This window comes from Nanorana parkeri, unplaced genomic scaffold, assembly GCF_000935625.1.
Source record: "Nanorana parkeri isolate BGI_ZX_2015 unplaced genomic scaffold, ASM93562v1 scaffold1346, whole genome shotgun sequence".
NCBI lineage: Eukaryota > Metazoa > Chordata > Amphibia > Anura > Dicroglossidae > Nanorana > Nanorana parkeri.
Genome location: NW_017307614.1, coordinates 453371 through 465372, shown reverse-complemented (window position 1 = coordinate 465372; position 12002 = coordinate 453371). Strand labels below are relative to the sequence as shown.

The 12002-nt window shown below is 44.3% G+C and overlaps 1 protein-coding gene across 1 annotated transcript in view; it reads left to right on the top strand.

The window, feature by feature from the left end:
• Nucleotides 1-2287: 2287 nt before the first annotated feature.
• Nucleotides 2288-12002, top strand: part of STXBP3 (syntaxin binding protein 3) — a 51396-nt gene continuing 41681 nt past the window's right edge. Inside the window, exon 1 of the mRNA XM_018569514.1 lies at nucleotides 2288-2337. Coding sequence (XP_018425016.1) covers nucleotides 2292-2337 — 46 coding nt within the window. The 5' untranslated portion in view covers nucleotides 2288-2291. The remainder of the gene's footprint in view (nucleotides 2338-12002) is intronic.

Below are 12002 nucleotides of genomic sequence, written 5' to 3'. Positions count from 1 at the left end.
GCTGTCTAGTTCCCATCCCTCTATATGACCTGTATGGTAATCATGAAGAAAGGTAATTTAGGAGGATATGAACTAGCTCCTTCATAGTGAGCTGTCTAGTTCCCATCCCTCTATATGACCTGTATGGTAATAATGAAGAAAGGTAATTTAGGAGGATAGGAACTAGCTCCTTCATAGTGAAATGTCTAGTTCCCATCCTTCTAAATAACCTGTATGGTAGTAATGAAGAAAGGTCATTTAGCAGGATGGGAACTAGCTCCTTCATAGTGAACTGTCTAGTTCCCATCCCTCTAAATAACCTGTATGGTAATAATGAAGAAAGGTGATTTAGCAGGATGAGAACTAGCTCCTTCATAGTGATCTGTCTAGTTCCCATTCTCCTAAATAACCTGTATGGTAATAATGAAGAAAGGTGATTTAGCAGGATGAGAACTAGCTCCTTCATAGTGAGCTGTCTAGTTCCCATCCCTCTATATGACCTGTATGGTAATAATGAAGAAAGGTGATTTAGCAGGATGAGAACTAGCTCCTTCATAGTGAGCTGTCTAGTTCCCATCCCTCTATATGACCTGTATGGTAATAATGAAGAAAGGTGATTTAGCAGGATGAGAACTAGCTCCTTCATAGTGAGCTGTCTAGTTCCCATCCCTCTATATGACCTGTATGGTAATAATGAAGAAAGGTGATTTAGCAGGATGAGAACTAGCTCCTTCATAGTGAGCTGTCTAGTTCCCATCCCTCTATATGACCTGTATGGTAATAATGAAGAAAGGTGATTTAGCAGGATGAGAACTAGCTCCTTCATAGTGAGCTGTCTAGTTCCCATCCCTCTATATGACCTGTATGGTAATAATGAAGAAAGGTGATTTAGCAGGATGAGAACTAGCTCCTTCATAGTGAGCTGTCTAGTTCCCATCCCTCTATATGACCTGTATGGTAATAATGAAGAAAGGTGATTTAGCAGGATGAGAACTAGCTCCTTCATAGTGAGCTGTCTAGTTCCCATCCCTCTATATGACCTGTATGGTAATAATGAAGAAAGGTGATTTAGCAGGATGAGAACTAGCTCCTTCATAGTGAGCTGTCTAGTTCCCATCCCTCTATATGACCTGTATGGTAATAATGAAGAAAGGTGATTTAGCAGGATGAGAACTAGCTCCTTCATAGTGAGCTGTCTAGTTCCCATCCCTCTATATGACCTGTATGGTAATAATGAAGAAAGGTGATTTAGCAGGATGAGAACTAGCTCCTTCATAGTGAGCTGTCTAGTTCCCATCCCTCTATATGACCTGTATGGTAATAATGAAGAAAGGTGATTTAGCAGGATGAGAACTAGCTCCTTCATAGTGAGCTGTCTAGTTCCCATCCCTCTATATGACCTGTATGGTAATAATGAAGAAAGGTGATTTAGCAGGATGAGAACTAGCTCCTTCATAGTGAGCTGTCTAGTTCCCATCCCTCTATATGACCTGTATGGTAATAATGAAGAAAGGTGATTTAGCAGGATGGGAACTGGCTCCTTCACAGTGACCTGTCTAGTTCCCATCCTTCTAAATAACCTGTATGGTAGTAATGAAGAAAGGTCATTTAGCAGGATGGGAAACAGCTCCTTCATAGTGATCTGTCTAGTTCCTATCCTTCTAAATAACCTATATGGTAATAATGAAGAAAGGTGATTTAGCAGGATGGGAACTAGCTCCTTCATAGTGAGCTGGCTAGTTCCCATCCTTATACATGACCTGACCACTAGGGGGCAAAAGGTTATTCTGTGGGATGGGAACTAGCCAGTTCACACTGAGCAAGCTAGTTCCCATCCTCAGAATTGACAAGGTGAATCTGCAGGATGGGAACTAGTCGCAACCCAGCTCCTATTCGTTAGAGTTTCCCGGCTACTATTTCCTGCTTCCTGGTCACATGTTTCCTGTGACATCACAGGGCAATCTGCGGGATAGGAACTAGCCGCTACCCTGTATTACATGGGCCCATAGAAAACACTACACCTGCATGTAGAGCTGGAAAAAAAAGAAACAAAAAAGCCAACGTGCTGATAAAAACTTAGCGTCCTAATCAAATCAATGGAGTGATCTGCCTCCTTAGGACTTGTAGTGAGTGGAACTCACAGTGTGCGGAAATAAAGAAGGGCAGACCTAGCTTGCGGCGGCCATTTTGTCGGAGATCGCTCATGGCGACATCCAGCCCTGAGATTCCTTTCTAGTGCCTGCAGCTTTACAGCGGCAGACGCGTGACGTGGACGGCCGTCACATCAGTTTCAGTCCGAAAGGGCAGCTAACATGTCGGCTGTCACAGACAAGGGACTGAAGAACACAGTGTGGCAGAGTAAGTATACTGCCGTGTGCAGTGATATGACGCCATGTATCAGTGTCCAGCTTTCTCAGACCTAAGATCACATTTGTATGAGAACATAAACAGTGCAAAAAAAAAAAAAAGACTCTGCAGGTTCCTATAGTAGAGCTGTTAGCGCCGTAGACATAACTTGTTCGTTGTATTTCTGAAAACGCTGACATGCAGATGAGCTGATGCTCCAAAGTGACAGAAATTACGGTGATGACGTCAGAGGACGTCCTGTATATACTGCCACTTAGGGCTCGTTGTTCACACTATATTCAGTCACTCCTGGGGCACATAGGGAATCACTGTTTTCTGTGTACTTGGTTCACACCACAATTCAACTATGTTGCAATTTGTCCAGCTTATTGGACTGCACAGCAGATCAGTACACCACCCTGCTGTGCAGGGGCTTGAACAGACTGTACAGTTTGTACACTCCAAAGTTTGGAGTGTACAATTGCAAAACAACGCAAGGCACTGTGGCTCATGGCTGCCACTTAGCGGATACTCGCTGCACGGTTAAATGCAAATTTTTACAATGTGGCTATTGCAGGGCCAAACTCCAGCTCTTGTGGAACACCTCCCTCTCCCGCTGTGGTTTTCGTGGTCCACCGCTCTTCTGGGGGACCCGGGACCGCGGTAAATTACTTCAGGATGGAGAGCGTCTGTTCTCCGATCTGAAGTAAAAGAAACAGGTCACCAGCACTCGTTTAGAATAAATATGTCCTTTTTTAATGGACAATTGTGTCACTACAATCAACAGAGCCGACGTTTCGGGGCCGCACAGGGTCCCTTCTTCAAGGCATTAAAATTTGGTCACAATTTTAGTGCCTTGAAGAAGGGACCCTGTGCGGCACTGAAACGTCGGCTCTGTTGATTGTAGTGACACAATTGTCCATTAAAAAAGGACATATTTATTCTAAACGAGTGCTGGTGACCTGTTTCTTTTACTTCGTATTTTGCACGGTGCCATCCGTGATAGTCATTGCGAGCACCACCGTTCTTATTTGGCCAGGACTGCTGTAAGGTGTGCGGAGAGGACCCCCACCACCTGAAAACTTTTCTCCGATCTGCTCTGCATGATCAGTGACACAGGAGCGTTGTACTCCCAGTGTTCCTGCCCAGAGTTCAGTCATCTGGCTGCTATAGCCAGAGAGAAGAAGCTGATGAAGCAGATCTGTACTTCATCAGCTTCTTTTGGGGTCCCCATGTGACATTAGGGGTCTTAGAGACCACTAATGTCTTCATAAAGAGGACCTGTCTGTGTGCCTTTGCTATTATATAGGGGGATTGTTATCCCCCTATGTAATAACAATAAGTGTAAAAAAAACCCACAAATTTTTAAGTCCCCACCCCCACATTTACGCACATATAAACGTAAATACGCGTTCGCGGCGCCAGCATTGCGAAAATGACAATTGCGCTACACATGTTACATATCGCCGCGAACGTCGCAGTGAGAGCAATCATTTTAGGGCCATCAATCACTGATAACACTAAACTGATGAGCGGTAAAAGCTTTTTAAATCGTCGCCTGTGGCCAATTTTAGGTATTGTAGTTTTTTGAGGTTTCGCGTGCGCGCGCAATTTTAAGGCTTGACATGTTTGGTGTCTTTTTACCCAACGTGACCCCGTCTTTTATATTTTACCAAAAAATTGGGTAATAATAAATGTTTTATCATTTAATATAGGGGGAACAGTTTGTTTTTAAAACAAATTGGTACTTTTGCCTTAATATAGTAAAAAATAAAACCCCCAGTGGTGATTAAATACCACCAAAAGAAAGCTCTATCTGTCCCTAAAAAATGGTATAAAATTCATTTCAGTACAGCGTTGCATGACGGAATAAATGTCAGTCAAAGTACTGCAGCTCTGAACACTGAAAAAGGGCCTGGATGGGAAGGGGGTTTAACACCGCGGACTTGAAGTGGTTAAAGACTCCAATTTTGTCAAGCGGCAAAGAAACATATTAAAAAGTATGATAAAAATAAATCTTTTATTCAAAGGCATTAAACTTGTAGGCACAATATAAGTATTCTTATCAAATAAAACAACAGAAGGCAAACAATAAATGTCAAACTAAAATAGAGTCTATACAAATAAAGTGTCACCCTTTTTTTCAAGTCAGTATATCTAGAAAAGTAAAAATAAAAAAACAGAACACAAAACCTGGACTACACGTAAAATGAATGAATTACTATATGTCCGAATATACGAAAAATCTATTCAGGCACATAATAATTTGTTTGAGAATGTGCGACGGCCATGTTGGCCGCCGGCGTGTTCTGTGAATGCGTGCCACCATCTTGGAGGCGGGGGAGCATGACGTTACAGGACGTCATGCATGCGTGGCTTCAGGTGACACCGTACATCTAGATATTAGGGGTCCAAACAGACCCCTGACATTTCCCTTTTAAAATAGAAAAGAAACTGAGGACACCACATCCTCAATTTCTTTTTCACATAGGGGCTTGTTAGCCCTTGTGCGATAGCAGTAAAGTTAAAGTGACATTAAAGTCAAAAAACTTTTTCCCTCCCCCCAATGTTAATTAAAGCACATACCTTAAATGATGTTTCTTAATCCGATCTTCTTCTTCTTTCCTGTCCTTTTCATCTGTCCCTCCAGCGCTGCGGCGGGTCTCCGATCCAGCGCTGACTCCTCTGAGCTTGCTGGCACTTCCTGTCCCACGGTGTCTGCATGCGGGTGCACCTGTCCATAGACTTACCTTGTGTCTCTCCTTGCGTCCCAGCCGAAAATGTGAACTGCGCATGCGCCCACCCCAAGATGCTTTGCGGCCTCCCGAGATTTTTCACATTTTTGGACGGGAGCGCGCGGGGAAGCAGTAGATATATATGCAAAAAAAACAGAGGGTTTAGGTCTGGAAGCACTTTTGTAGGTCCGTATGCCATACGTCCTTGGCAGCGAAAGGGTTAAGTAAAAAATAATACAATTATAAAAAAAAAAAAGAAAACATTGATACAAAGTAAAAAAAATAAAATTTAAATTACAAAAAGTAAAAAGAAAAGAATAAAAATTAAGGAAAATAAACATTAAAAAGTGGTAAGAAAAAGCAAAATAAAAAAATGTAAAATCGCCCCCACCATCTGCATGTGAATAAACGCACCCATAGGGCATTGTGTGTGCGCTGGGTGCTGCCCCTATTCCACCGTGTGCCATATTGTGGTAGCCGATAGCAGCGCTCTCTAACACGCACAATGTGCATTAAGGGGTAAGTTTACTTTCCTAAGGTTTTTGGGAAAATACAATTACAAACTTGAATTTGGCACCTCTTTCTATACTTACCTTTCAGCAAATGGTCCTTCCTCTCCCCCAGTGTACTATCTGTACCCCCTTACTGCCGCCCAGCTCAGATCTGCGCTATGGATTTTAAATTTCGCTTGCCCATTGCGAGCACTTCTTAGCATCGTTAAATAGTTATTTTAGTTAAAATAATTTTTGTATCGCGACAAGTAGGTTGTCAGGAGGGACAAGTAGATTGGGCCCTCGCTTTAGTCCTTGGACAAGTTTTTTTGTTTAATTGCCACACCCCTGAAGAACTGAGCCACGTTTTCTCTGACATGGAACAAGTGTGCTGATTATGAGCACTGACTTCTAGGACTGAAACAACTAATTGATAATGAGAATCGTTATCAATGATTCTTACTATCAATTAGTTGGTCTGCTTCTCTCCTCTACACTGGGAGCTTGTCTTTCACGGGCTCTGTGTCTCCTCTAATCCCCGCTGCTCTCAGCGGGGGGGACACAGACCCCTGCAACTGGTGCCCAGTGGTGAGGAGAGCTCCCCCAAACTGCCCCTGCTCGATCTTCGCCGCCAATGCTGCGGCTGCTCTGCAGCTCTCTCCTCCCTACTGCATGATGTGGCAGTTAGGCCGTGAGTGACTTCTCGCGGCCTTCTGGCCGGTTCCCAGACCTGGCTGTCCAATGTGCAGCGGGCAAGGATGGAGCCTGGGGCGGCCCGCCGGTACAGGTAATACATGAGGTGCTGGGTTGTTCATGGAAGTCCCTGTGAGGCTGGCAGTGTCTGCCTCTTAGGTGTACAGTAAGTGTGTTGTGTTATGTAGTTGATCATGGCTCGGTGTGACCCTGTTACTGATCACCTCAGTGCTGCTGCCTGACCTCCAGCTCCAAGCTGTACATGTGTCAGTGCAGTCCCAGCATAGTCATCCGTGTCTTGGTGTTATATTTTGGGGACCAGGCTGATGTTGTTTTTATTTCATGGGCTCTGTGCAGGTTGATCTGCTATTGGCTATTGCAATTTGAAATGGCCACCAATAGCAGGCTGGCTATTTCCCAGTATCTGCTGTATCTACATTCAGCTGCCGTCTGGGGAATCTTGCCACTGGCAGCTGTCATTTCCTGGCTGAAGCTATTCTAGCGCCATGTGCTTACAATACAATTTTTTATTTATTTATTTTTAATTGTAAGGTGCGAAAAAAGTTATTTTCAGTTGCGGCCTGTCAAATTCTGCTGCGGGAAGTGCGTTGCAGTACCGTTCATTTCAATGGCACCCCAAATGCGCCTCCCACCCCACAGTGTGATCTCCCGCACTAGAAAGCACCGTACCACAATGCCATGCTTTCCAGTTCAGTGCGATTGCAAGAAATTGTGCATGCAGTTTTATTCTGAGGTAAACTTTGTTTGGAACACTGCAATTGTGTATTTTTTATTTTAGTCTAAGGATTGTATTTTTTTTTTTTATCAGATTAATCGAAAAAATCATTGACCACCTACTCGATTTATGAAAATAAGTTACAGCCCTACACGAATGAATGCAAAAATGTTACATCGCAAATTATTTTTTTTATATTCTAGTTAGGGCTGCAACAACTAATCGACATAATCGATTATAATCGATTATTGAAAAAGTTGTCAACTTTTTCAATAATCAATTAATCGGCTTCCGATCAGTTGGCCCTGTTCACAGCTCCACACGCTGTGCACCGCACCTCCTCCCCACCTCACGCTCGCCTCTGCCAGACTCGCTCGCCGCTGTCAGACCCGCTCACATCCACGCTCCACACGCCGCACCTCCTCCCAGCCTCACATTTCCTGCCCATCCACATCCACGATTGGCACAGGGATGCGGGGAGATGGTTGCCCTCCGCTGGACTTTTTCCAACTCAAGGACATCTTTTCTTAGTACTGGTGACCAGAACTGGACCGCGTACTCCAGATGAGGTCGAACCAATGATCTATAAAGATGTACTCCTCTATAGCTGGTGACATTCTGCATTGTGCTGTATAATGTACTATTGCTGGGATTTGTTGTACTCCTCTATAGCTGGTGACATTCTGCATTGCGCTGTATAGAGGACTACAAGTCCCAGCAATAATACATTATACAACGCAATGCAGAATACCACCAGCTGTAGAAGAGTACAACAAATCCCAGCAATAATACATTATACAGCACAATGCAGAATACCACCAGCTATAGAGGACTACAAAACCCAGCAATAGTACATTATACAGCACAATGCAGAATGCCGCCAACTATTATGTACTATTGCTGGGATTTGTTGTATTCCTCTATAGCTGGCGGTATTCTGCATTGCGCTGTATAATGTGCTTTTGCTGGGTTTTTACTGTACGGTCGCGCGTCTTTTTTCGAACCAGCATGCTAGAAAACCCGCCGAGAATCGTACGATTGTCGGCGGGTTTCTGGCCTGCTCGTTCGACAATTGCGGAACGGGCCGGTGTGCGCACGCGCGCACTGCCTCTTCAGCATTGCGGTCATCGGAGGCTTTCGATGATCACAAGTACGATCTGCCTGTCCAAGATGGGCAGATCGTACGAGCTTTTAATTAGCTTACGACCATCGCAAGACAAAAGTCTGGTGATGGTTGTAAGGTGTATGGCCGCCTTAAGAAAGATAATCCATTGTGCTGCACTAGGTGACCCCCAACGTGAAACACTTTGTTTCTTTTTGTCAGTTTGCATGATCCAAACTCACAAACTTGGAACAAATAGCCACCAGAGTGTTTTCTTTCTGATTAGTTCATCTTTGGTGGCAATAGTGAAGATTTCCTTGCAAAATAAGGTTGCCACCATGGTACAATGGGAAGCCCTTTGGGGGAAGTAATTAAAAAAAAATCAGTTGTCAGGTCACACCCAACATCCAGATATCATTCAACCCAGGAGAGGACTGACACTTGAGGAAGCGGAAGGCAATGCTGCTTCATGAAGAGGTGACTATTGCTTTTTCCCCCCCTTTTTAACAGAAGGGTGGGAGTGGACAGATTTGTGAAAGAAAAAAACAAGTGGAGATGGGCTGTACAGTTGTGGCCAAAAGTTTTGAGAATGACACAAATATACATTTTTACAAAGCCTGCTGCTTCAGTGTTTTAAGATCTTCCTGTCAGATGTTACTCTGTTATACTGAAGTATAATTACAAGCATTTCATAGGTGTCAGGCTTTTATTGACAAGTACATTAAGTTTATGCAATATTAACCGATTAATCGAACTTAATAATCGGCTAACTAATCGATTTTGAAAATAATCGTTAGCTGCAGCTCTACAAGTAGTGTTGACCCTTCTTATTCAAGACCTCTGCAAATCGCCCTGGCATGATGTCAACCAACTTCTGGGCCACATCCTGACTGGTGGCAGCCCATTCTTGTATACTCAATGCTTGGAGTTTGTCAGAATTTTTGTTTTGTTTTTTTGTTCAGCCGCCTCTTGAGGATTGACCAATAGTTCTCAATAGGATTAGGGTCTGGGGAGTTTCCTGGCCATGGACCCTAAATGTCAATGTTTTGTTCCCTGAGCCACTTAATTATCACTTTTGCCTTATGGCAAGGTGCTCCATCATGCTGGAAAAGGCATTGTTCCTCACCAAACTGTTCTTGAATGGTTGGGAGAAGTTGCTTTTGGAGGATGTTTTTGTACTAGTCTTTATTCATGGCTGTGTTCTTAGGGGAAATTGTAGCACCCCACTCCCTTGGCTGAGAAGCAACCCCACACATGAATGGTCTCAGGATGCTTTACTGTTGGCATGACACAGGACTGATGGTAGCGCTCACCTTTTCTTTTCCGACAAGGTATTTTAGGGATACACCCATACAATCAGAAAGGGGATTCATCAGAGAAAATGACTTTACCCCAGTCCTCAGCAGTGCAATCCATGTACCTTTTGCAGAATATCAGTCTGTCCCTGATGTTTTTCCTGGAGAGAAGTGGCTTCTTTGCTGCCCTTCTTGACACCAAGCCATCCTCCGAAAGTCTTCACCTCACTGTGCGTGCAAATGCACTCACACCGGCCTGCTGCCATTCCTGAGCAAGTTCTGCACTGGTGGTGCCCCGATCCCGCAGCTAAATCAACTTTAGGAGAAGGTCCAGGCGCTTGCTGGACTTTCTTGGGCACCCTGAAGCCTTCTTCACAACAGTTGAACTTCTCTCCTTGAAGTTCTTTGCTGATCCGATAAATGGTTGATTTAGGTGCAATCTTAGTAGCAGCAATATCTTTGCCTGTGAATCCCTTTTTGTACAAAGCAATGGTGACTGCTCGTGTTTCCTTGCAGGTAACCATGGTTAACAGAGGAAGAACAATGAGTTCAAGCATCACCCTCCTTTTAAAGCGTCCAGTCTGTTATTCTAAAGGTGCCCATACACCTTACAATTATCTGCAGATATTCTGTGGTCAGATGGAAAAAGTGCAACAGATTGGCCCAGGTGGAGATTACTCCATCCACACAGGTAAGTGGTGATGGAGGAATCTGTTGCACCTTTCCCATCTGACCACAGAAAATCTGCAGATAATTGTAAGGTGTATGGCCAGCTTAACATTCTGTGTAAAGGAATATTTGTGTCATTCTCAAAACGTTTGGCCGCAACTGTACATGCACTTTAACTACCTCCCAGCCGGCCGATGTGTATACACGGCCGGCCGGGAGCTTCTTGGATGTAACTGGGCGTGTATACACGTCCTGTTACATCCGCCCGCGCGAGCGGGAAACGCCCGTTATTTGCAAACAGGCAGCAATGCCTGTTAATATACAAGCGATCCGCTGGCTATAGAGCCGGTGGATCGCTTGTATGAGGTCCCGTGACATGCGGCTCCCCCCCTCCCGCTGTCAAGCTGGTGCCGGGCTCCGGTGTGAGCCCGGGACCAGCATACTGCCTCTGTCACAGGGGATCAGAGGGAGGTCGGTTCAAGATCTCCCTCCGGTCCCCTCTCCGCTGTCAGAATGCGGAAGTGGTGTATATTACATCACTTCCGCATTCTCGTGCCACTCTCCAGCTTCAGATGCTGGAGAGAAGCTGATGAAGCAGATCTCTGCTTCATCAGCTTCTTCAGGGGGGTCCTAGGTGACATTAGGGGTCTTGGAGACCCCTGATGTCTCCATAAAGATGACCTGTCACCTCTTTTGCTATCACATAGAGGGGTTTCTCAGCCCCCTCTGTGATAGCAATAAAGTTAAGTGGGAAAAAAAATAGGAAAAAAATTTAAAGTTTCCCCCCCCCAATTTTTTTAAAGTTACACATAAAAAAGAATTTAAAAAAACAATTTTTTAAAAAAAAGTCCCCACCCCTACATACCGACCGATTTGGTGCAGCGACGCATGGGGGTTCTCAGCTGCCATTGGGATGTGCGGGATCCCTTGTGTGTTTCTGTGCCTATTAAGGAGGCTGGGCTTCCTCCTGACAAACCTGCACCCAATTTGGGATCTTCTGCCCCCATGTGCTCCAAGATGGAGACTCTCATAGTTTAGAGTTAGGACCGCACTATAAGAGATGCCTTGGCGCGGCTGTGCGGCTTTCACATTTTCTGCAGAAGACGTGTATCCAAACCTCTGTTATTGACCTTAGTGGTGAGACAAGTTGTTTTACATGCTGGTTTGTGAGTGTGCCATGATACCTTTCTACTGTTTTACTGTTCAAAGCCCATTTCGTGTGCACCTTACTGTATAACTGGTAACAAATTGTTGAGTGCGTTTGTCATTTGTTTTGTTTGCCCCACCCCTACATACACGCATGTAAACATGCGTCAGGTGCGCATACCTGCGAAAACGACGATTGCGTCCATTACACCGCATATGTTACATATCGCCGCGAACGTCGGAATGAGAGCAATAGTTCTAGGGCCATCAATCACTGATAACACTAAACTGATGAGCTGTAAAAGCTTTTAAAGCGTCGCCTGTGGCCAATGTTGGGTATGCTAGTTTTTTGCGAGTGCGCGCAATTTTTAAGCTTTGCATGTCTGGTGTCTATTTACCCGACGTGACCCCCCGTCTTTTATATTTTACCAAAAAAGTGGGTAATATTAGTTGTTTTATAACATAATGTAAAAAAAATGTTCTCCTGACTATAGTAAAAAATAAACGCCAGTGGTGATTAAATACCACCAAAAAAAAGCTCTATCTGTCCCCAAAAATGGTATAAAATTCATTTCAGTACAGCGTTGCATGACGGAATAAATGTCAGTCAAAGTACTGCAGCGCCGAACACTGACAAATGGCCTGGCCAGGAAGGGGGTTAAACACCTGGTCTTCAAGCGGTTAAGGTGCTTTTAACCCTTTCACTGCCAGGCCCTGTTCTCCACATTTAACCTCAATTTTTCACTTACTGCTTTTAGAGTTTGTAAACATTTTAATCAATGGCTTTGATTAGCGGCTTGAAAGCCACTT